This window comes from Pelodiscus sinensis, chromosome 4, assembly GCF_052426305.1.
Source record: "Pelodiscus sinensis isolate ZL-2025 chromosome 4, ASM5242630v1, whole genome shotgun sequence".
Taxonomy (NCBI): Eukaryota; Metazoa; Chordata; order Testudines; family Trionychidae; genus Pelodiscus; species Pelodiscus sinensis.
This window is the reverse complement of record NC_143055.1, coordinates 78,461,430-78,487,162: the sequence shown is the minus strand read 5'-3', so window position 1 is coordinate 78,487,162 and position 25,733 is coordinate 78,461,430. Positions and strand designations below refer to the sequence as shown.

General features: G+C 38.3%; 1 protein-coding gene across 1 annotated transcript; it reads right to left on the bottom strand.

Moving 5' to 3' along the window:
- Window positions 1–77: 77 nt before the first annotated feature.
- Window positions 78–25,733, bottom strand: ASIC5 (acid sensing ion channel subunit family member 5). Its single transcript, XM_006119672.4, has 10 exons — window positions 25,682–25,733; window positions 20,421–20,727; window positions 18,020–18,248; window positions 16,744–16,866; window positions 15,544–15,693; window positions 14,216–14,363; window positions 9,313–9,369; window positions 6,393–6,561; window positions 1,667–1,758; window positions 78–1,142 (listed from the first exon to the last, which is right to left on the bottom strand). The coding sequence occupies exons 1-10, from the start codon at window positions 25,731–25,733 to the stop codon at window positions 952–954; spliced, it is 1,518 nt and encodes a 505-aa protein (XP_006119734.1). The 3' UTR covers window positions 78–951.

The following is a 25,733-nucleotide window of genomic DNA, read 5'->3' as shown; positions in this document are numbered from 1 at the left end:
CACATGAGAAGGTATTCTTGCTTCTCCAAGCACTGCAGTAGGCTGACCTATAGGCCTTTATTTATTTGGGACTGACACACCCTAAATTAAATCTTGTGTGTTCCAGCAGTGTTTTTCAACCTTTTTTTTTATACAGTATCCCTTTTAAAAAAAATAAGTACTCCCAGTACTTACAGTTTTCAGACACACAAGTTTTTCCTACCATTGCAACACATTTGTTTAAACAACTTAATCATAGCTGGGTGGGCAGTGAAATTTTTCAGTGTAAAAAGTACAAAAATAATAAAGCACTGTAAAACTTAAAACAAAAATTCAGTTTTCTCCAAATTTCAGTTGTCTTGATGTACCCCCACCAGACTTCTCTCAAGTACCCCTAAGGGTTCTTGAACCACTGGTTGAGAAACATGGTGTTACAGGACAACAGCTAATTCCACTGAGCTAGTTCCATAGCAGAACTTCCATAGACTTTTAACTGTAATTGCAGGTGGACTGCAGCACAAAATCTTGTGGTCAGTGGGGATCCCCTCTTCATCAATAGATCCCTACATCTGGTAATTTATCATCACTTCTGTAATAATAACTAGATTTGTTTGTGGGTAACGGTGGGTGACCTTGGGGAGCTAAAATCATCTCTGTGAGACCATTAATTTTGCTTACCCAAACTGTTAGGGTCCTTAACTCTGTGTCACACTTGCAATAATGTTATGTGCCAGCATAAATCATTCGTTCAGCCACTAAAAATTACAAGGATTAGATAAAGATGACATGTTTCATCATAAGAGAAGGAAGCAGAGTTTTTCCAGTGACTACTGTTTAGAATTGCATTGTTACATTATTTATAGCTGTTAAGCAAGAAAAACCAGTTAAGGTTAAATATCAATTTTATCTTAATATCTGTAAAAATAAAGACAAGTTACAGCAGACAGCGAGGCTTGGTTCTTTGACAAGCCATTAGCATTCTTGTATTCTCTTCTTGTCTGTCTGCTCTGTCTGAGCTGGAATATTCCACTGAGGCATTTCTGGTGCTTTCAGTAGAAGAAAGATGCACAGCCAACAGAAGTTGGTGAAAATATATTCAACTATTTCTATGACTGTAATCATACTGGCTCCACAAAACAAACCCAGTTGGCCACCAATGTCAGCTGTAATAGAAGAAAATAAACTCATATCAGCCTAAGCATTTGGTTTAGTCTAGCCAGCAAAGAAAATCCTGCCAGGTTCAAGTACTAAGTAAGCTAATTTATCACTTAAAAAACACCTAATTTATCATTTAAAAAAATTAAATGTGTTTGAATGTTTACGGGAGAAGATGAATCTAATGCTTAAATGTTCAAAATAAAACCTACAACCCAACAAAACCCTTGCACAGTATTTACAATCTTTTAAGAAAAATTTGATAAGAAATTTGATAAGCAACAATTTTTTAGGGCAAGTGGCAGAACTCTACCTGAGACAATGAAGCAGAATAAGGCTCTTAATCTGCAATAAAGGTGCTGTCCACGCTACTGAGCCTTTTCAAGGAACAGCAGAACATTCTTCCTAGAATGTGTTCTGTAACAGTGATTGACAGGATAAGGTAGGCATTCGCCTCATTTAGAAACTTGACCAGAGTGTGTGGAAAAAGAATAGATATAAAGAAAAAAAGTATTAACCAATGAATATTTACCAAGCAACTCAGCCACGCTCAGGGCCTTCTGCTGCCGAGTCATTTTGTAGTTCAGATCATGATATTTAATGTCAATATACACAAGATTCTCCCTAATGACAAATACACATACAACATAATTCGAAAGTTACTATTGCTACTTTTTTCTATCATTAGTTGTATAGTTAGAAATTAAATTAATATTGGAAAAAGAAATAACCAGCACTGTTAAAGTGCAATGAAATGAAATGGACAAAAGTAAATTTAAGATGATCATCAGGGAAAATTTTCTAGCAGTTGTCTACCAGAATGTGGAATAGTCTCTCTTGCAAAGTGTTGGAAGCTTATCTGCTTATGACTATGTAAGTACAGCCAGAATTTCCCTCTTCAAAATCCCTGTCTTATAGCGAACTTTGCATAGGCACAGCAATCCAGTCACATTAGGGACCAGAACTGAAGTGCTGTATATAGGGGGCAAACACACATGGACAAGGATATTAAGCAAGGCCCAGATCCAAAAGGGTACTTAGGCATTTAAACCCCAAACTTAGGCACCTATGTCAGAGTTTTAGGTTACAATGGGATCCACAAGACCAGTGTACAACTGCTGCCAAATGATGTAGGTGCTACATCTTCCAATGTAAAAGTATCCTGCTACCCTAAATTTCTGCCTCTGGAAATATATGCTGGTGCCTTGCTCTAGAAATCTGGATGCTAGGCCCCATCTAAGACCCAGACCAATGCATAAACCAGGGGAAGATAGATGGAGGACCACCTATGAGATCCACTTTGGTAGGCACATCCAGGTGCACACACACTACCTATCACATAAGAACATAAAAACAGCTATACTAGGTCAGACCAAAGGTCCATCCAGCCCAGTATCCTGTCGGCCATAGTGTCCAATACCAAATGCCCCAGAGGGAAGTAATCTTGACATGTTCCCTCTCCTGTCATCAATTTCCAAACAGAGAGAAGCTAGGGACACCATTCCAATCCATCCTGGCTAATGGCCACCTAACCTTCATGAATTTATGTAGCTCTTTTTTGAACCCTATTAAAGTCCTAGTCTGTACAATAACCTCTAGCAAGGAGTTACACAGGTTGACTATGCGCCATATAAAGAAAAACTTCCTTTTGTTTGTTTTAAACCTGCTACCTATTAATTTCATTTGGTGACCTCTAGTTCTTATATTATGGGAACAAGTAAATAACTTATCCTTATTCACTTTCTCCACACCAGTCATGATTTTATAGACCTCTATCATATCCCCCTTAATCTCCATTTTTCTAAGCTGAAAAGTCCAAGTCTTTTGTATCTCTCTTCATATGGGACCCATTCCAAACCCCTGATCATTTTTGTTGCCCTTCTCTGAACCTTTTCCAAAGCCAATATATCTTTTTTTGAGCTAAAGCGACCACATCTGTACGCAATATTCAAGCATACCATGGTTTTATATAGAGGCAATAAGATATTCTCTGTCTTATTCTCTATCCCCTTTTTAGTGATTCCTAACATTCTATTTGCTTTTTTTGACTGCCACTGCACACTGCATGGATGTTTTCAGAGAACTATCCACAGTGGCTCCTAGATCTCTCTTTTGAGTAGTTCTAGCTAAATTAGTCCTCATTATATTGTATGTATAGTTGGGATTATTTTTTCCAATGCACATTATTTTACATTTGTCAACATTAAATTTCACTTGCCATTTTGTTGCCCAAACACTTAGTTTGGTGAGATCTTTTTGAAGCTCTCCCAAGGGTCTGTCCTGGGACCAATTCTACTCAACTTATTTATAAATGATCTAGAGAAAGGGGTAAAGATTTTCAGATGATACCAAACTGCTCAAGATAGTTAAGACCAAAGCAGACCATGAAGAGCAACAAAAATTTTCTTCTGTAGATTTTTTTCTTCATTCTGGTCTGTACATGACATAGGTGGTCCTCCATCTAATGACAATAATCCCCCTGTTAATGGATCCTATTAATTACACTTCCTAGCATTGCCAAGGAATTGCTATTGTGTATATTTGTAATAAGGCTGTAAATAGTTAACGTTACCTTTTTACGTCTGAAAAAATCAATAGATCCCTACATCTGGTAATTTATGGCATGTCCTAATTAATATATTTGCTTGATTCATATTGGCTACAGACTTGGTTACAGAAGAATTTTTTGTATTTTGACTTGGTTAATTGAGTAATTGCTGGTTTGTCTAATGTTTACAAACAATAAAATAATTGACAAAGTAAAATACATAATAATGTTGTTGTGGAATTTTCAGAGGCTTAATATAGATTTCCATTAATAATATACTTAATTTGCATGCCCTTTGTTCACATGCAAGAGACACCATGGTTTCAGGAACAGGAAGTTTAACACACTCATAAACAATTAAGCAACTTGGATATTTTATGGGCCAAAACTTCCAAACAATTCTTTAAAACACCTACAGTCTTTTTCTGTGTATAGTATCTGTCCATGAAACTATTAATAACTACTGCATTTTATAGAACCTTAATTATAAACACCAGTGTTATGAACTGAGCAGTCAAGCACATGCCTCATGTCGAACTGGAAGTACAAAATCAGGCAGAAGAGAAGGACAGGACAGGAGAGGACAGGACATCCCTTACTTTTTTTAGAGTTATAAACAATCTTCATTCTTGAAGCTTTTATAACTCTGAGATTCTACAATGCTTGTGCTTCCAAATGTGCTTACACATACACAAACAGTTCTATGAATTGAATTCAGGCCCATCAACATGAGAGGTAAAGGAGGGCAACTGTCTCAGGCCTCGACAATTCAAAAGGACCTAGTTTTCCTGGCTGCTTGCTGCTGCTACTTTAGCAGTTGAAGCCCCAGGCCCTTTAAATCACCATCAGAACCCTGGGCATTGCACTCCAGGCTAAGTATGGACTGAGGGGGAGGCTGGTATGCCGCAGTCTTGGTGGCACTGATGGCTGCCCTATTCCTGCCCCTTCTACCTGAGGCCCCACCCCTTCTGGGAGCCTGGAGCCACTACCCCATCTTGTCAAGGTGCCTGGTAAGTCTGTTGGCTCCCCTTACTGAGTTAGAATCTCTAACAATCAGATTGTAATTCCTAATGACATGCCACCCTATGGAACTCCTTTCCAGAGGATGTTGTGAAGACCAGGACTTTAGCCAGGATGGGCAGAAATGGTGTCCCTAATCTCTGGGAATGAGTGACAGAGGGTGGATCACTTGTTCTGTTAATTCCCTCTGGGGTACCTGGCATTCGCCAATGTCAAAAGACATGAAACTGGGCTAGAAGAACCTTTTGTCTGACCCAGTATGGCTGTTCTTATGTTCTATAAGTTGTTCTCTTCTTCTGTTCAGATTTGTAAGTCAGTACTTTTATTAAATAAATCCCATATGAATCTATCAAAACAAAGTATATCAAGTGCTTGCTGATGCTTTTCCTGTTGTAAATTAGAAGAGAAATTAGATTACATTAGTTCATACATTTGCTAGCCAGAAATCTGTATGTATTGAATTAATGTAATCCTATGAGGTGAGGTTATATGTGTGTATGATATATATTATTGAACCAATCGATAAAATAGATCATACAAGCTTCTGAAAGATCTCTTTCCCAAGCAAATAACTCCCTTTTAAGGAATGTGTCCTTTATAGTATTCCATGATCTTATAAACAGTATTGTATTGCCTACCTTTATTTAGATAATATAGCATCAAATATTATCTGCGTTCTTGGTGTAAGGGGTGAATTATATTAAGCCTAATATTGATAAAACACAGTATTCAACCTATAATCTTAAACCCACAGCAACAGGCCCACACTAAGACAGCTCACTTTGCTCAGGTTTTATAAATACTTCTACTTATCTTTAGGGAAGGAAAAATCCTGCTTCCACTGATGTAGGGTAGAGTTGTGCCATTGACTTGAGTTGCATCAGGACCAAGATCTCAGTATTGCCTATTGCACAAACTCTCTTCCTGGGGGTTATGAATGGGTTTCAGGTGGAACCCTGAGCACTGCCTCTTCCTTTGTGGGTAGAATCATAGGTTTGGAAGGTCAGCCCTATGAACCTCAGGAGGTCATCAAGTCCAACCCCCTGTTAAAAGCAGGACCTACCGCAACTAAATCATCCCAGCCAGGGCTTTGTTGAGCCAGGCCTTAAAAACCTCTAGGGATTGAGATTCCACAACCTCTCTACGTAACCCATTCCAGTGCTTCACCACCCTCCTAGTGAAATAGTTTTTCCTAATATAGAACCTAGACCTCCCCCACTGCAACTTGAGACCATTGCTCCTCATTCTGTCATCTGTCACCACTGAGAACAGCCTCTCTCCATCCTCTTTGGAACCCCCTTCAGGTAGTTAAAGGCTGCTATCAAATCCCCCCTCACTCTTCTCTTCTCTAGATGGGAAGAGAGGTTCCAAATCATTATAGCTATATTTGTAATATGGGGATAATTGCTGGGGAAAATACTTTAAACCACTAGTCTCAACACAGGTTATCTAATTTGATACCCACATGGCAAGAAAGATAAAACAATACAATACTGTGTCTTGGCCAATTTCCCATGAGAATACTTTACATCTATTAACATCATTGTTCTTAATATTTTATCCATTGTAACATCTTACATAACTGAACAGAGTCACATTTTAGTCAGGCCCTTTAAATATTTCAGTAAAGATGGCATTTGTAAGTGATCCAACATATTCCTTTTAAAGACAGAGCTTTAAATAAGATTACCTGATGTACTCCGCACTTTTCTTCAGCTTTGTGGAAAGGTATTTTAAGGCTTTTTCACTTGCAAAACTTGAATAGGTGACACTAGTGGGATAACCAGTTTCTTCACAAGGTGCAGGGCAAGTGGAATTGTGGGTTCCTACCGTACATAGTCCCTTTAGTTCTATGTTATCTGAAATTTCAGGGAAAAAGGAATCAATAAAATATATGTTCATAGGAATGCAAAGTTTGTAATGTTTTGTCTTATACAAAGGAAGTTTGGGAAACTAGCCAATATAATTTAATTGACCCCAATAAATAACGTAAACTTGATAGACAGATCTTTATATGTAAACCCCAAAATATTTCACAGAAGAGGATAAGTATCATTTCCATTTTATGGAGGTGGAAATGGAGGCACTCAACACTTTAACTGCCTGATTTTTTTTTAGATGTTCAGACCTTGCATTTCTCACACTTCAGTTGGAAGCTGGATGCTCAGGTCTTCATAAAAAATTTGTGCCAGACCACACAGAAAGTTCCTGGTATAGCTGGAAATGGGAATGTAGGTCTTTTACCACTAAGACGCGATGCTAATCCATTTGACTATGTCTTGCTGAACTTTCATCATGAAGTTTCTCTGTGTGTAGAAGTGCTTGCAAATTGATCTCAATATTCTATGGGCTAATGGTTATTTCTTGATGTTGATCATCAAGAAAAATCTCAGGAAGAATGTTTTGTCCATTTGCTATATTGCCATCTTGATAATCCAGTGTTGTTATGCTATCTGAAAAGAATCCCTGTTAAAGATCGGCATATGTCACTTTTTTTGTGTAGACTGAATCCATTCTGTCTGTCTTGCACTTCTTCTCTGTGTTCTCACATTCTGGCATTGTTACTTGAAGTCACAGATATTCAGATCTGTAATTTCATTGTGACAGTGAGTAATTCCATGTGTAGGGATGTCATTTTGTCATAGCAATTCTTAGGAAAAGTAATTGTGCTAGAAAATAGTTAAAATTGTCAGAATTTTATAGGCAGGATATTAGAAAGTCTTTCATATAAATTTAAAATGTTACCGTGTTCTCTTTATGTTACTGGAAAAACAAAAAGGACACCAAGTTTACAGGATCTCCCTTTACCCTGATTGTAAATAGTCCAAAGTCCTTCCCCTAGCCCAAGTGTAAGGTTAATTTTTCTGTAGGATATGGGAGGGTGTCAAGGAGTATAGTCATAGAAAACTTGATTTCAGATATGCTTATGCTTTTCCCCACTAAGCTCTTTGCTGGGCTAAGCACACTAAAATGATGTGGAATGGAATCTGGTCCTCTAATAGTTGTTTTCCAAAATAAACATTTAACTTTCTAGTTTGGTGTAACTAACAAATTGCGCTAGTAATTTTGGGGCCCCCTTAACTTTTCTGTTCCAGTTAGGTGCATATCAGTTATATCATCCTACACAGAGAGAACTTCATGCATTCAAGGGAAATGGACATGAAGATCTGGCAGGACTAATTTACTTCAGCCGTGGTCAAAATGTTAAAAGTTGATTCCCCGGAGTAAACATTGGTGAACTCATCATGGATCCCAAATGTTTTTTTTTTTCAAAAGGCTTTTTAACAAAGTAAATACTCAGCCTTTATTATATAGCTACATGTATTTATTTTAGCATCTGGTAACATTGTATCCCAATTTGAAATTGAAGCTTTCAGTGAAAGCCTACCATTCTAGTACTTGTGTCTCTGCTATGTTGCCTCAGAGCTCCTGTCCTATTGACCTTCTATGAGACTCAGAGTTTACCTTTTGTTCTGCATTTCAAGGTTCTCTTTGAAGCTTTCAGCTACTTCTCAGAATATCTACTGACTGATAAACCTCTTCCATAAAAATACCCAAATGTCAAAGATTACAGATATTTAAGAACAAGAACATTAGGGAACCAATGATTCCCTTAAGTATGGTGATAAAAATCCAGCCTTAGTCATGAAAGATTTAAGTTGAGCACCGTATATGTCTAACACTTAGAAGCATTCTAATAAAAGCAAAATGTTGAGCTAAGTGGCTTTTCCTATACTCTGGTGTCATTGGAAATGAAAATTCAGTTCAGATAATGGTATGTGAAACAATATTTAAAAGGTGTTTTACATCAACTCAGTACTTGAATAAGAGAATGCATTTTGTAAGAATGAGTAAAAATTAGTGTACTAAACCAATTTTTGTTTTAGAAATAAAAAAACTATTCCTATTTAGTGATTTGTTAGTGCTTCCTTTGATGTAGCTATCTACTCATTCCAGTACTAGAAAGAAATAACTACAATAGCAATAATATATAACTACTATTTTTTGCACAGTATATTTAATATACCGAACACTTGAGAAACAAAACTTAAAAGCAGCACACAGAATAGCCAGATTTGGCACAGAGTAGAACTGCAGGGTCTTGGCCTTTAAGGCCAAGAATCGTCTCTAGGGAATTTTCTGCAACACAATTGTTGGAATAAGGTTTTTGGTAGAAGGGTTATATACAGCACCTTCCATAAATAAAAGTGCTGTCTCATAAAAATATTCATGAAAACAGATTAAAAATGTCACTAACCCTATGTAGCACTGGAAATGCAAGACCACTGTACTAGGGTGAAAGACCCGGTAAGTAAAGCTGTGCCTAAGTAGGAAATTGAAACTGACTAATCTGCAGTTCCCAAATTTAGGAGATGAAGAAAGGCAAACAAAAAGCATAAAGGAATGAATTGGCAGTCTCCGTTCTTAAAATGTAAGGTGGCATTCATAATATGGGTATCAAGGTTTCTTTTTAAGGCATTTATTTAAATGTGTATTGCCATTCTTCATATTGGTTTCCTACCTGTTTTCTAGCTTGGAGCCTTCTGATGTACTTTTAATGGAGCTCAAGAACATACAAATATTCATATGTTAATTAAACTGTTACTTACAGAGTGAAGGAGAAACACAACTGTAGAATTTTTCTAGGTCACATTCTGTTCCATTTCCTTAAAAATAGTGGTAGTAATAATTAAAGCTTGCAGTTAGAATAACCAGATGTTGTGATTTTTATAGAGACAGTCTCAATATTCAGAGATTTTTCTTATATAGGTGTCTCTTACTCCCTACCTCATTCCAATTTTTACACCCCTATCTGTTTACTCTACCTGAAGAATGCAAATTCAATTTAACGATTTCACTAAAGCTAGTAGACCAGTTTCTGTTCTAAGTTGTTCTAATGTTAAGTTCAGAGGGAATTACATCAGGTACATTGGATTAAATGCCTTTTCACTTCCAAAATACAGGACTATGTAGCACTTTAAAGACTAACAAGATGGTTTATTAGATGATGAGCTTTTGTGGGCTAGACCCACTTCCTCAGATCAAATAGTAGAAGAAAATAGTCACAACCATATATACCAAAGGATACAATTAAAAAAAAAAAAGAACACATATGAAAAGGACAAATCAAATTTCAGAACCAAAGGGGGATGTGTGTGTGGGGGGAAGTGCCTTACTTTAGGAACCTACATTAGAAAGGGTTGGCCCATTGGTTCAGTGTGTTGGCCTATTGGTTCAGTGTTTTTGTTATTGTTTTGTTTTTTTGTAGAAAGTAAACTTAATTGCTCATTAGTAGAGTTAGGCAGAAACAAAATAACAGAAAAAACCCAAAAAATAAATTTGGTAAAATTTAAAATTAAGAGTAAATTTCATTATACTTGTGGATTTATTAGAGCATAACACAATATGTATTATGGAAACCAAATATTTCAGCGAGTTAAAATCAGAAACTATAGTTCTTAATTACATAATTGAAATGGGGAAAGGAAGTGATTTGTGTATAATTTCCTACTAATTTGATTGATAAGCTCTTAAACTATGTGCAAGGGCAGCCTAAAGACTTGTCCCCATAGAAGTAAATTGCAAAATTCTATTGACCTCAGGAAAGTTAGGATTTCACTCCAGACTTCTTACTGGCACATCCTGCTTGGCCAATTTATCCCTGTCACAGCCATTGAGAGGCAACAGGTTGTCTTTTCCTTTAAGCCTTCTTCCTTAAGTTTTTTTTCTTGTAGATATGCTTGATTTGTAACCTGAGTTTTGGTTACATGATATGGGTTGAGCTGGGGTTCTAAGGTATCCAGACTGCCTGATGCAGAACTGTGAACCAAGCCCTAATTAGAGGGCTTTCAAATTTCCAGTTCTTGGAAGCTCCAAAGTTGGGCATCTGACCAAGAGCCAAAGATCTATAATACTGGGATCCCTGGCAGTCTGTCAGGCAGACTTCTGACAGAGAAGGGTGAATATAAGCAAATAATGGACATATATAGGGTCAAGATTAGATAGGCAAAGGGGCACAAAACAAGCTCAATCAAGCTAGAGACATAAAGAGTAGCAAGAAAACATTTTACAAATATATTAGAAGCAAGAGGAAAACCAAGGACAGAGTAGGCCCACTGCTCAGTGATGAGGGAAAAACAATAACAGGAAACTTGGGAATGTCAGAGGTGCTTAATGAGTTCTTTGTTTCAGTTTTCACCAAGAAGATTGACGATGACTGGATGCCTAACATAGTGAATGCTAGTGGACATGGGGTAGGTTTAGAAGTTAAAATAAAAATAGAACAAGTTAAACATTCCTTAGAAAAATTAGATGTTTTCAAGTCACCAGGTCTTGATGAAATGCATCCTAGAATATTAAAGGAGCTGACAGAGGAGGTATCTAAGCCATTAGCTATCATCTTTGAAAAATCATGTAAGTTGGGAGAGAGTCCAGAAGACTGGAAAAGGGAAAATATAGTGCCTGCCTACAAAAAGGGAAATAAGAACAACCCAGGAAACTACAGACCTGTCAGGTTAACTTATTTGCCAGGAAAGATAATGGAGCAAATAATTAAGGAATTAATCTGCAAACATCTAGAAGATAATAAGGTAACAGGCAATAGCCAGCATGGATTTGTAAAGAACAAAACATGTCAAACCAATCTGCTAGTGGATGTGGTATATCTAGACTTTAGTAAAGTATCTGATATGGTCTTGCATGATCTTCTTGACAATAAACTAGGGATGTACAACCCTGGTGGGGCTACTGTAAGGTGGGTGCACAACTGGCTGGATAACTATTCTCAGAGAGTAGTTCAGAGTCATGCTGGAAGAGCATAATGAGGGCATATCAAGTAGAGTTACACAGTGGTTAGTTTTGGGACCGGTTCAGTTCAATATCTTCACCAGTGATTTAAATATTGGCATAGAGAGTATACTTATTAAGTTTGCAAATGATACTAAGCTCGGGGGGATTTAGAGTGCTTTGGAGGATGGGGTCATCATTCAAAATGATCTGGACAAACTGGAGAAATGGTCTGAGGTAAATAGGATGAAGTTTAATAAGGACAAATGTAAAGTACTCCACTTGGGAAGGAACAATCAGTTTCACACATACAGAATAGGAAGTGTCTGTCTAGGAAGGAGGTCAGCAGAAAGGAATCTAGGGGTCACAGTGGACCACAAGCTAAATATGAGTCAACAGTGTAACACTATTGCAAAAAAAAAAAAAAAAAGAGCAAATATTATTCTGGGATGTATTAAGAGGAGTGTTGTGAGCAAGACTCTAGAAGTAATTATTTCAGGGTATGTCTACACTACCCCGCTAGTTCGAACTAGCGGGGTAATGTAGGCATACCGCAATTGCAAATGAAGCCCGGGATTTGAATTTCCCGGGCTTCATTTGCATAAGCCGGGCGCCGCCATTTCTAAATCCCGGCTGGTTCGAACCCCGTGCCGCGCGGCTACACGCGGCACGAACTAGGTAGTTCGAACTAGGCTTCCTAGTTCGAACTACCGTTACTCCTCATTCCACGAGGAGTAACGGTAGTTCGAACTAGGAAGCCTAGTTCGAACTACCTAGTTCGTGCCGCGTGTAGCCGCGCGGCACGGGGTTCGAACCAGCCGGGATTTAGAAATGGCGGCGCCCGGCTTATGCAAATGAAGCCCGGGAAATTCAAATCTCGGGCTTCATTTGCAATTGCGGTATGCCTACATTACCCTCCTATTTCGAAATAGGAGGGTAGTGTAGACATACCCTCACTCTACTCTGCATTGATTAAGCCTCAGTTGGCGTATGTGTCCAGTTCTGGGCATCACATTTCAAGACAGATGTGGAGAAACTGGAGAAGGTCCAGAGAAGAGCAACAAAAATGGTTATGGGTCTAGAAAACATTACCTGTGAGGGAAGACTGAAAGAATTTGGCTTGTTTAGTTTAGAAAAGACTGAGAGGGGACATGATAGCCGTTTCAAGTATCTAAAAGGGGTGTTATAAAGAGGAGGGAGAAATGTGTTCTCCTTGACCTCTGATGATAGGACAAGAAGCATTGGGCTTAAATTGCAGCAAGGGAGGTTTTGGTTGGACATTAGGAAAAAACTTCCTAACTGTCAGAGTGGTTAAACACTGAAATAAATTGCCTAGGGAAGTTGTGGAATCTCCGTCACTGCAGATATTTAAGAGCAGATTAGATAAACATCTCTCAGGAATAATCTTAGTCCTGCTGTGAGTGCAGGGGACTGGACTTGATGACTTCTGGAGATCAATGTTCCCTCTAAGCGTGGTGGCAGCACAGCTTCACAGGTGATTAATAAGGCCTGCCCAGTAAGAGGCTCATTAATCATCTGTGAAGCTCTGCTACTGAGCAGCTTAGAAGGAACACTGCTTGAGATCCCTTCCAGTTCTAATATTCTATGATTCTATGAATCATGACAGATTGAATGAAAATTTGTTGATCTCCAGCCATTGTCATGAACTGGTTGAAGTTTGAGGAACCAATATTTTCCAACTAAATTCATTCATCAGAAAATTCTGCCCAGCTCTACTAATGAGCAATTAAGTTTATGCACCACTAAAAAGTTGTGACCTAATAAGACAAGTATTCAGGGTGCATTAAGGATCTGCTCAGCAGCAGATGTTGGGTTTAGAACTGGTCAAACTTTTTCAGTGCCTTTCACTACAACATCAATTTGGCATGAGAAATGCTATTTTCATCAGACCTAGAGGGTTTCAAGATTCTAAGATGTCTGGGCATGTCTACACAGCAGGGCGAAAGCCAAAATGAACTACACAACTTCAGTGACATCAATGCATAGCTTAAGTCGAAATAGCTTATTAAACCTTTTGGTGCTGTCTACACAGCTAGAAGTCCAAGGTAGAGCACTATTCCTCTGACTTCCCTTACTCCTCATAAAATGAGGGTTGCAGGAGTTGTAGTTACAAGTCCTCCAGCTTGACATTATTTTGACATTATGTCAAAATAACTGCTTGTAGTATAGACATGGACTATGTTATTCTGGAATAACATCAATTATTCTGAAATAACACTGCTGTGTAGATGTACTCTCAGGCTATGTCTAGACTGCAGGCTTCTTTCGAAAAGGCTCTTTCGAAAGCATCTTTCGAAAGAGCCTCTTTCGAAAGATCGCGTCTAGACTGCAGGCAGATCTTTCGAAAGAGCAATCCGCTTTTTCGAAAGAGAGCACCCAGCAAGTTTGGATGCTCTCTTTCGAGGAAGCCCTATTTACATTGAAGAACGCCTTCTTTCGAAAGAGGAACTTTCGAAAGAAGGCGTTCTTCCTCGTGAAACGAGGTTTACCGCCATCGAAAGCCGCGTTCTTTCGAAATAATTTCAAAAGAACGCGGCTTGAGTCTGGACGCAGGGGAAGTTTTTTCGGGAAAAGGCTACTTTTCCCGAAAAAACCCCTGAGTCTGGACACAGCCAAAGTGAAAGTAAAACTTGACAAGGCAAAATGTTTAAAAAGAGCCATGGAACACCTTTTAGAAGCACAAATGTAGCATGTCCCAAGAAGTACCTGGAAGCAAAAATGGCAAACATCCACACCGCTCTTGTATGTGCCTGGCCTTACACTCCTGGAGACATCCATAGGTGCTGTAGATTTTGTGGTACTTAAGTTTGAGGTTAGGATTGCAGTCTCCCCAAGGGTATTCTTGGTTAACTGTCTTTAGATGAAAAAATGGCAGAATTTTAGCACATAAATTGTTAATTGAAGCTTTGGTAAATGTTAAGCAGAATTGCTACCAAAATAAACCTCAAATTAGTAGCAAAGTATAGTTTTAAAAATCCAACTATTTTTAAAAATAGTGTACATCGGTTCCTCTCCTAGGCACCGATTCTTCTGTGCAATCTGATAGCACAAGCTCCTGGAAGATTGGGCTTCAATATGTCTCCGAGAGGGAGAAGGATCCACTCTGACTGGTTTCACTGAAGGATAAGAAACTTCCCCTCTAAGCACTGATTTCAAGTGTTGGTGCTAACACTAGTATCTTGAAACAGTCCAGAAAACAGAATTTCTTTTAGGGTCAAATTCTAAATGCATTGAGAAGAGTATTTGACTGTTGCTCCCTTTCATTTTTAAGCTATCGTGTACACTGTTGAAGGAGAAACACAGCACTGTGTTCCTGAAGAGAATGTTTGTTTCAAATTGCAGTGTATATTGATTTTATGGTTTAACATGATAGTAGTCAAAAATACTTCCTCTTGAACCCAGCTAAGCAGGCCTGAAACATCTCTCTGATATGGATGTCCTATGGAAATGTGACTTCAAAGAACCTCCTAAGAACGACATTATCAGAATTCTAGGGGAGTAATTTTAATCCCTGTGGAAAATCCACTTCATGCATGATCTCTTAATGTATAGTATAGAAAACCTGCATTGGTTTCAGGCTGGTGATTTCTGGTTAAAAAAAAAAAGTAAATATAGAACTGTTGGGCACTATTTTTATTATATTAGTGCACGAGTAAAAATATGCTTGTTTTCTAATTGCCAGTATTACAACCCTTGCCTGGATTCTGAAAATCAAGGTGCCTTCTTTCCTTTATTCACCATTGCCAATTAATAAAGATGCCACTGGCTCAAATTATAGTAGCACTATAGCTCTATAGCACTAGCTTTCAATGGGTTTTCAAGGTGGAACTAAAAGCAGACATGCTTTTGCCATCATCATAGTGATAGGTTACCAGGAAAGAAATCAGCTTTTTAAATGTAAATGCAGAACATTTCCCCTGGAAGTCATTGAGACCATAAATACTGAACCTTCAAAATGTCAATTTTACTGTCACTTTTCAGATTGGAAATGCACTTATATATATTGTGTAAGATAGTGAATATAAATTGCTTACCTTCAGCTGGCTGATTGCAGCATGCGCATGCATACCTACTGGGGTTGATAAGCCTAAGCCGTCAAAATGTGGAGGTTCTTTAGGTGAATGGATAACATAAGTTATACCAGCATCAATAAAGCCAAAGGCAGGGTCATCAGTAAATTGTTCCTGGTACAAAAAGAATTCTTTAGAAAAGCAATGTCATGTTATTTATTTACCCTCTGAGGCTTAGCTTTGCTTAAAGCTGCACCACTGTTTTGGTTGGATTAAAATTTCCAGTGCCTGCAGACAAATCTCCACTGTCAATTAAAAAAACCAAATAAACATAAAAGTAAGTAAATCCAATGTGCTTTGGTCTCTAAAGTTCCTCATAGTTTAGAAAATAATTAATTATTTGTTCTTTCCCCTTGTCTCCCCAACTTCCATTAAAAATCAAAAAGGCTAATCCAAGCTTCTTTCAGAATTCCGAGAGTCCTCTTTTTACATGACAACTAGTCTTCCTGTTCCAGCACACTACTCATTATTCCCTCTAGAGCCAGCCACTGTTGTTGTTCCTAACATTGCTTAGAGAGAAATTCTAATAGGAAGGGAAATCCTAGATTTCCACTCCCCCCCTCCCATCTTGTTTAGAAAATTTCCCTCCCCATTGAGTACATGGCAGTTTTCTGTATTTGCTGGTGGTATCTAAAGGAATATGCCAATAGTGATATGAGGTAATGAATTAGGTCAAATCCTAATTGGTACTGACTACCTGCAGCTCCCATTGAAGTCAACATTCAGTATTTGGTACCAAATGACTGTCTCCTGGGATTCTGAACAAACTTTAATGGAAAATCATATAAATCAGCGAATAAAGCAGAGTGTACTATCTTGAAGATGTTTTGAATTAGCTTTCATTTTATTACTGTTCTAATTTTTTAAGCTGTAGCACATCCTGCATTTGCCCTTGGGTTACTAATTCAATACAGGTCAAATGTAATTTGAAATAACTTACTAAGGGAGTTGGTGGACTTTCTACCACTTGAATTCTTAAATCAAGAATGGATGTCTCAGCCCAGAAGTAGTGGGCTTGATGTAAGAATGTATGGGTGTAATTATATGACCTTTGTTATGTAGGAGGTCAGACTAGATTAAAATAATGGTCCCTTCAATTTTTCAAATCTTTGAAGCTACAGGTTAATGGATGATAAGATATATATTTTATTGTGATGGTTGTACCTGTTTGATATCAAAAAGTAAACTTAAGCCTCTTCCAGAAACACTCACTCTTCTCCTTGCTTGAAGATCCATGTGATTAAAAGTAAAGCAGTTTCCATATTCAGTAAAGACATGTTCAAAATCCTTTAACAATGAAAACAAACAGAAGAATAAAATTTGAAACAAGTTAATCTAAATCTAAGCTAGTGGGTTTGAGGATGTATTATAGGCTACATTCTCTAATGATCAGCTTGTGAGCCTATGAAAATGGCAGCTGAGTATGCAAATACTAATAGAAATAGTCCCACAGTGTGAGATTCCTTTGGCATAAGCCAACCTATCGAGTTTTGTAGAAGGACTGTCATTCTCTTAAATCTGTGGGCTACTTAGAGTAACTTTGATAGGATCCTATTGGTCTTATTCTTGTTAAGTTTTGTAGGCTTTCTCCATAAAGAAATGGGTGATCACTTCCAAATTGTATAATTTTCCACAGATGATGTTTAGTTCACTGGGTGTTGGTAGTTTCCAGTGAATGTATGAAGCCATAGTAAATTGGATGATTATGGATTTGCATATTTGTCAAATGGTAGTAGGGCTGAATAATGAGGTTAAATACATTTGATATTTGGATTGTATTTCATTGTTTTGGAGTCTTAGCTCCAAGGGCATGGTCTTACTGCTAATGTTTTAAATTAGACTCAACACAACTCTTTCAGTAATTCTAAGCATGCTGTAGTTTCTCAATAAGAGTTAGGTGAAACTGAAAAAAATTCTTTCTAATTTTGTTCTCCCTTGAGTGTAAAGGGGCATGACTCCACTGAAGTACATTGGTATAAAATAGATGTAAAGAGCAGTCAGAAATCAGGTCTTCTGTTTTATTTCTGCTAAAAAATGTGACTCTGGCTTTCTTTAAGTATCTGTATTTTTTTATTTCTGCATGTAATTAATATGTTCTCATGGGAGGAATAAAAACCTGACTAGCACTTTGGCAAGTTCTTAATTTTAAACACATGAGTAATCCCATTGATTAGGTGTAACCCTCCAGTCATGCCACATGTAGAAACTCCCACTGAAATCAGTGAGAGTTTTGTTTTGCATATACAAGGCTGCAGGGTCAGCCCTTGTAGATGCAAAATGTGAGACACTTGAAAGGTGGCCTTTAAAAATTAGAGTTGTGCCTCACAGTATCATTAGTCTCATTTTGTGACTGTAGATAAAATCTATCAACAGCCTGCTTTTGAGACAATATTACATTTTAGTCTTATTGTTAATGTTATGATAAAAGCAAAAATGTCACCTCTGGATAACATGGCTGCCCAAAAAAATCACATTCTAGCAAAGTGCTGTTGTTGAGATAAAAGCCATTATTCCGGGTAAATTCTTTTATGCTGAAGTTTTGATGTCCCAGAAGGAAATCATTTAGCTCTTGCGAGAACTTGTTACTATAAAAAGCATGAAGAACTCCAGACACAATGCTCCAAAGGAAAAAAACGATTTTGAGGTTGGCTACTGCATGAGTTTGGAATCTGTAAATAGGAAAGGGAACAGTTATAAGAGTAGCTGCAGCTTTTTTTCTAAAACTCTCCTGCAAACATTCATTACCTAATCCACCAGAATCACACCTTACTCTGTATTACAGTGAATGGATAACACAGTCTTGGTCCTTATAAATCAGTTTACCCTTTTCACCTGAAAACTGAGAATAACCGTGTGTATCACTTCGACAGCTCACCCTCTGTGTACAGCAGTCTCACAGTGAAAGAGGTTATACCTACCTTGACTGCTTCTTGGATTAGGCAGGTTTCACAGCTGACATCTACTACCAGGGTGCCTGATTGCAGACAGTGGTATAAATTGGGACAGATGTGGGAATCTAATGCCTACCATCAGTTTAAATGCCCTAAAATGTTATGGGGCCTAAAACAACTTTCCTGTAGAAAATGTTAAAAGCTTCAGATGGTAAAGTGAATTAAGGATTTGCTGAATGGCCATTGTAGATTTGAACTTAAGGTATTGAAGAGACAATAATAAGCCATCGTTATATGAGTTGTTCTGGGACTGCTATTTTATGCTAATGCTAATATTAAATTATCCTTATACAGCAGGATAATAAATGGATCAATTTTATCTTAATATCTAAAAACAGCGGGCTTATTGCAACTCAACAAAATGCTGTTACTTTCTGGGTTAACGTTGACTTTAACTTTATTTTGAAAGCACACTATATTCAAGACTGGCAATTTCTCCAAAAGTAGGGCTGCTAAATCGAGAGAGAAATAATTCAGATTGACATGAACAGATGGGGGTTGAAGCAAACTGACATGTTAGTGGCCCGTTGCCATGCTCTGAATTGCTGATAAGTAACTGTAACATTCTGCAGCTATTGTTAAAATAATTGAATAGTATTTGTGTCATATTTCCCACCACCACTCTATACACGATGCATATCTGACTAGCCTGCCTATATAAGGTAATCACAGTTTAATCATTGTATAGTTTCTTTTGTATTCTAAATGGGCATCTAGTAGTGGCATTGCATTTCCTGCTATGGGTTTATAGCTGGAGGGCCTGAAGGTTAAGGGGGCCCCAGAGATGTCAAAAATGTGACCCATTGTGCTGGGAGATCAGCCACAAGAAAGCTCATTTCCCCAATGAAACATTGTGGGGAAACTCAGCATGGGTTCTGAGATTGTACCTAATGGCTGCTATATTAATGAGTGAGTGGGATCAATATACTATTTTAAAAGTTTAAAAGCTAAATCAGCGTCACGTATTTAAATATTATTGCACTTTAAACTAATTTGGGTATTATGGCCAATATGTTCAAAGGTAAGTTCATAAAGTGACTTCCTAAATAATAGTCACTGTTTGCAAAAGGGAAAAACACCCACATACCGCACTGATGTCAACCAGAACTGTCAGGCTGTGCACCTCCGATAATGAGGTTTCTTCTATGCAGGAACTTAAAAAATTATTTAGAAGACAAGTTTTAGCCTCCCACGCTTCCAAATGTGGCCTGTATATTTGGCCTCTCTCATGGGATTGGCAAGAGTTCCTTAGGAAAGATTACAGGATGAGCATCTGTCACCAAAATATACTCATGACCCTGTTGTTATGTATTGCATGTACATTCTACCTGTCAGTAAAGTATGATTTCTGATGGCCTACGCTGATCCGACACCAGACTTCAGAGGTATTAAAACAATCTCTTAAAATCTCACTCTCTTCTGTAGTGAAATTCACTGTCAAAGAATTCTCTCATTCTCCAGTGTCTTCCTCTTCAGTTAAATATTTTGCCCAGAACTCTGAGAAAGAGCCTGCAATCCCTATAAAGCCAAACTCTGTTTGATTTGCTTATCTAATTTGTTCAAATAAGTCAGGAGCTGCTCACTTAAACAGGACATGATTTGGCCCTTAATGCTGAATACATGCATTGCCGGTTATAACTTAGAACTGTCCTCTGTGAACGGTCAGATGTACTGAGTGGACTAACATGTTTAAAATGTTGCTCAGGAATGTCTTCTATTCATTCAACTCCTACTAGCAGCATGAAGCTAATTCCCTGTCTACCATGTTGAAAATTGACCATAGGCTGTCTTAGTGTACTGTTTTATGTGAAATGATGTTCTGTAGAATAAGAATGCATTTTAGGATATTAAAGAGATCTGTTATTGCTGCAGGCATTTGACATATCTTACCTGTTCAAGTTACAAAAAGTCACAGCAGGGAACTCAATGTTTTCCACGTACTGAACTACTATGGAGGTTGTGGTTGGCCAGCTGAAATAATAGGCGAATCGATTCAAAATTTGTGAAGCGGCAATGGTAATAGAACCCAGGACCACCAATATCCACAGCACCTTTCGTATCTTGCTCTGAGTTTGGACGATATTGTGCACTCCATGAAATGAAGTGGATATGGCAAACTCATGGTCAAACTTCTTTCTTTCCTCCAATGAAGGCAATGGTTTCCTTGTTAAGTATAGCCTTATCTTTTCCAGCAATCCTTAACATTGGATAAGATGAAAAATTATCATTAGGGATTTTGGTAACATTTTTAATATGTAGTGATTCAAATGTTACCTTTGGCAGGAATTCCTCAGGAAACAGAGTTCTAATGCCCCTCCAGAAAGGAGTTTAACAACTAGCTGGTGTATTGTTTCTAAAATAGAATTCTCCCTCCTGGAGGTGTTTTAGAATTCCGGTTTTGCTCTAGAAGAGTAGCTCAGTCCATCCTGAACAGTCAACGCAATCAGACACTGAGAAAGCAAAAGCCCTAGCAACAGCAGAACATGACCTACCATATCCTTATAGTTTTTTTAACTACATTCCTTTAATGTAAACTAATAGTCCGTCTAGCCTGGCATGTTATGACAAAGGCTTAAATGGTGAGATACTTTAATAAGGACTTAAATCTGTGGAATGTTTCACCCCTGCTATGAGATGCTGACCAGCTGGAGTTCCCAGAACTTCCTATTAACTATGAAGGGTCAGGCCCTGAGTCTTACAAATGAGCTAAGACAATATTGTAAAAGAAATGTCAGTCTCTTACTATAGACTGTTTCAGGACAAAAGCTAGAAGGCTACAAGCTCAAAGGTTAGATCTAATTCTATATGCATTTTTCTTGATTATACTCTGGCTCCAAACCTTTGCAGTGGAGAGATCTTATCTTACTACCCTAAGCTTTTTTCATTAATTTTAAAATAGTTTATGAGCTACAGAATCAGTAGATATAATACAGAATTTGAAAATACAGTAATTACACAAAATTCTTAGTGCTGAACGATCTTTGAGGTTTTAGAATAGAGTCTTCTACCGCACAATATCAATAAGAGAGAATTTTAACAATGTACAATCAAGCTCTACTAGGATCAGCAGATCAGCAGTTTGGCAAAATGTCTTAGATCATGGCAGTGGCATGGAGGATATTGTTTGTTACCTTGTGATGTAAACGACAGGACAATACTAACCCAAAGAAGCTTTACCTAGAAATAATGTTGAGGCTCTGAGGATAGATGTCTCCCTTGGCCGCTACTAACTACCCTCCTTCCCCAAAATAACAAACCCATCTATCCACACTGTATTTAGAGATGGAGTGTTAATCCTAATAGAGCCACACAAAGCTCTTCTCATGCTTCTCAGTAGCCACACTAAGACTGCCTGGGATTTGGTGGTTACAGTAGAGAATACAAAGACTACATAATAGATGCACCCCACTCCAGAGAGCAAGTGGTCATGAAGTGATGGAGTGGAGTGAGAAATGGGAAGATTCTTGAGCCTGTCATTAATGTATGGTGACCAACAGAGCTGGCTGGGACAGCAAGAGGAAGTAAGCTGCACCCCTTCAGGACTTGCAGTAAATTATGGTCTCAACCCCACAGGAAGAGTGGAACAAAGAAGAAATTGTAAGACAGGTTGAAACAATTTCAACCGGAATTCTTTGGTCTGGCAACATCTGTGGTCCGGCAGGACCGCAAATGTCTTAGGACCAGAGAGTCCCAGTGGAGAACTAGCATTGAGAGCCCTTCAGGCTGGCAGGGCAGTGGGAACCTGATATGCACTAGTAGAGCTTCCTGGCAGGGTAGTGGGAGTCCCACGTATGATAGTGGGGCTGCCTGGTAGGGCAGCAGGAGCTGGGCGTGCAGAGGCTGTGGGGTGTCTGGCATGACAGTAGGAGCTGGGTGCTGCAGCAAGAGCCCCGCACAGCAGCAAGAGCCTAGTGCACATGGAGGTAGCAGGGCTGCTGGGCACTGCAGCAAAAGCCCAGTGCATGTGGAGGCGGTGGGGCTGCCTGGCAGGGAAACAGGGGTTGTCAGGATAGTGGGGACCAGTGAGAGGGAGAAGCCAGCTCGGAGGCTGGCAGTCAGGCCAGGGCTGGAGGGAGCTGGTGGCAGGGGGGTCAGGTTGGACCTCCCTGGTCTGGCAAAATCCCTCATCTGGGGCCAGTAAGGTCCACAGGGTGCCAGACCAGGGAGGTCCAACCTGTAATCACAAAGCTTCCTAGATTTTTTTGCAACAGTGCAACATTGTGTTTCCCCCCATATTCAGAGCTGAATGTGAGAAGAAAAGTCTAGGCCTTTTTCTTGTCTGAAGGCCAATATTTTAGTCTGATCCACAAAAAACCCAAAAAAGTCACTATTCCACATCTTTTTATCTCCTGATAGCCTGACCTCCAACATACATGTGCTGGGAACTGTATGTAGGATTGACACTGTGGATTGGGTTTTCATAAGTAAGTAAAATGGCCTGACTCTGATCCCTTTGAAATTATTCTTAAAAATGCCATTGTATCCAACAGAAATAGAATTATACCACTGCTGAAGGCTTTTGAAAATCCCACCTTAAACGTTTATGTAGCACTTTTTTATTCCAAGGCTTCTCAGATATTTTTACTGGTTTGAGCTAAATCTTGACACAAGAAAAGAACCCATCCTACCCTCATCACCCCTACACAAGCAGCCAGGTAGACTGTCTCTCATGCTCAAATGAGTTTTTTTAGAGAGATGCCAAGCTAACATACAGGATTTCAGACCTCGCCACCACAATTAAGTGGTGTGTTTAACTTCTCCCTAAGTCAGCATGTATGTTGCAATTTATATCAATGGTAGCTGGATGTGCACTTTGCTGCAGCTCTGATCATAAGCAAAGTGCATTCATAGTGTGTGTCTACATTTATTTCCCCCAGGACACAATATGCAATCCAACCCTGTCTGAACCTGCAAAGGAGTCCTTATAACAGAGGCCATATTTGCTTGTATCTCTGCTCTTACTTGCTGCACTAGCTAGGGGAGCACTTTGTATATATGGCATCTCTCATCCATGAGTCACATAATGGACATACTCTTACAAAACTCAAGCTAGTTTATTCAGCAAATGCAAACATGCAGTTCTAGTACTGCACATAGAAACTACTATAAACATACATAGTCCTGCATGTGAATAGGTCATGTGAATAGTTTGGTAATAATACATAATGTTACCAAGTATCTTAGCACCTACTCCTTCAGCCTATCTCATCATGTGAGTGAGGGCTTCATGACTGTATTTGTTACTTACAGATGCCTCATGAAAATACTGTAAGGCTACATCTACATTGCGCTCTCTTGCGCAAGAACATATGCAAATGAGGTGTGGTGATATTCATTGCTGCACCTCATTTGCATATGTTCTTGTGCAAGAGAGTGCAATGTAGACGTAGCCTAATTGTAGAAGTCTATGGTAATTGAGCAACCTACAGCAATGTCTAAATATGTTAGCTCAACCTTTCTGATCATATAATTGCAATGTGAATTCAGGTATGTAATTCAGCACAGGTAATTTGTTTTGAGATTTGTGTCTAAGTGTATGTAACAACATAAGTGCTAATGGTATTTAACTAAACAAAAGAATAGAAGGGCTGAGATGGGTTTCAATTAATAAAGAATTAAGAGGAAAATATAATTAATGCCAATCAACATGAGCTTATGGAAAAATAGATCCTGGCTAACTTGATATCCATTTTTATGAGATGACAAGTTTGGTTGATGCAGGCAATAATATTGATCTAATAGATTTCTGTGAGGCTTTTGACTTGGCACCACATTTTTATTAAGAAAACTAGAAAAATACCAAATCAATCTGATGGAGTATACAGTGGCCAGCTGATAGAGCTCAAAGTATAATTGTAAATGGAGAATCATCATAAAGAGGATGTGTTTCAAGTGATATCTTCCAGGGACTGGTTCTTGTATGTATGTTACCTAGAATTTTTATCAGTTGCTTGAAAGAAAACCTAAAATCATCACTGACAATATTTGCAAATGACACATACATTGGGGGCATGGAAAGGAAGGAAGAAGACATGTCACTATTCAGAGAGATCTGGATCAGTTGGAAAGCAGGGCACAATTGAACACTATGAGTTTCAATATGGCCAAATGTAAGACTGTAGGCTATACAGGCTGGAGGGACTCTATTCTGAGCTGCTGTGACTTTAAAAAAGACTTGAGTGTCATGGGGGATAATCAGCTGAACATGAGCTCCTAGTGCAATGCTGCAGCCAAAAGGGCTATAGGGAATATTGCACTGAAATGGGGTAGTTATATTATCGCTGTATCTGTAATAGTATAATTCTTACTGGAACACCTTGTCCAGTTCTGATGCCCACACCAAGCAGGATGTGGAAAAATTCTGGAGGGTTCAGAGAAGAGCCATGAGAATGATTACATGATTGGGAAAAAAGCCTTGAGATCCTTGAGTCTATTTAGCTTATCAAAGAAAATAAATGATTTGCTCACACTCTAGATATACCTACACAGGGAACAAGAATCTGATAACAGAGAGCTCTTGAACTTAGCACACAAAGGTACAATAAAATCCAGTGACCAGAATTTGAAACTGGACATATTCAGACAAGAAACAAGGCACATTTTTTTAAAATTCTGAGGATAATTAACTATTGGAATAACTTTCCAAAAGTTGTGGTAGATTGTCCAGTACTAGAAAATTTTAAAATCCAGATTGGATTTCTTTCTAAAGGGTACATTCTAGTTCAACTACAGGTATTGGACCTGAAGAAGGAATTAATTCAGATAAATTCTATGGCCTGTGTTATGCAGCAGGTCAGACTAGATTATCATAATAGACCCTCCTTTCTAGCCTTAAAATCTGCCAATTATTAAATAAAGCCATCTTTCATAGGGAACTTTATCTAGTTAATAGTACAGCATTAAAAGATAACTTATTATTACTTCTAAATATATATTTTTATGTATCACACTCATTACAAGTATTACATGTTATTACATCTCTTGTTTCTCTCCTCTTCTTCATGTAGTCTCACCCTACATCAATAATACTTCAGAGCAAGCTCCCAAATGAAAGAAGATTATTCCACCCTTCTTTCATCATGGATGCTAAAAACCTATGTGAAGGCAAGTAAAGTATATGTGAATGCATTATAATATTTCTTGTTACATACCTCGGGCATCAAATCCTCTACATTTCCCAAACTGGTCCCTTATGTTGTTCAT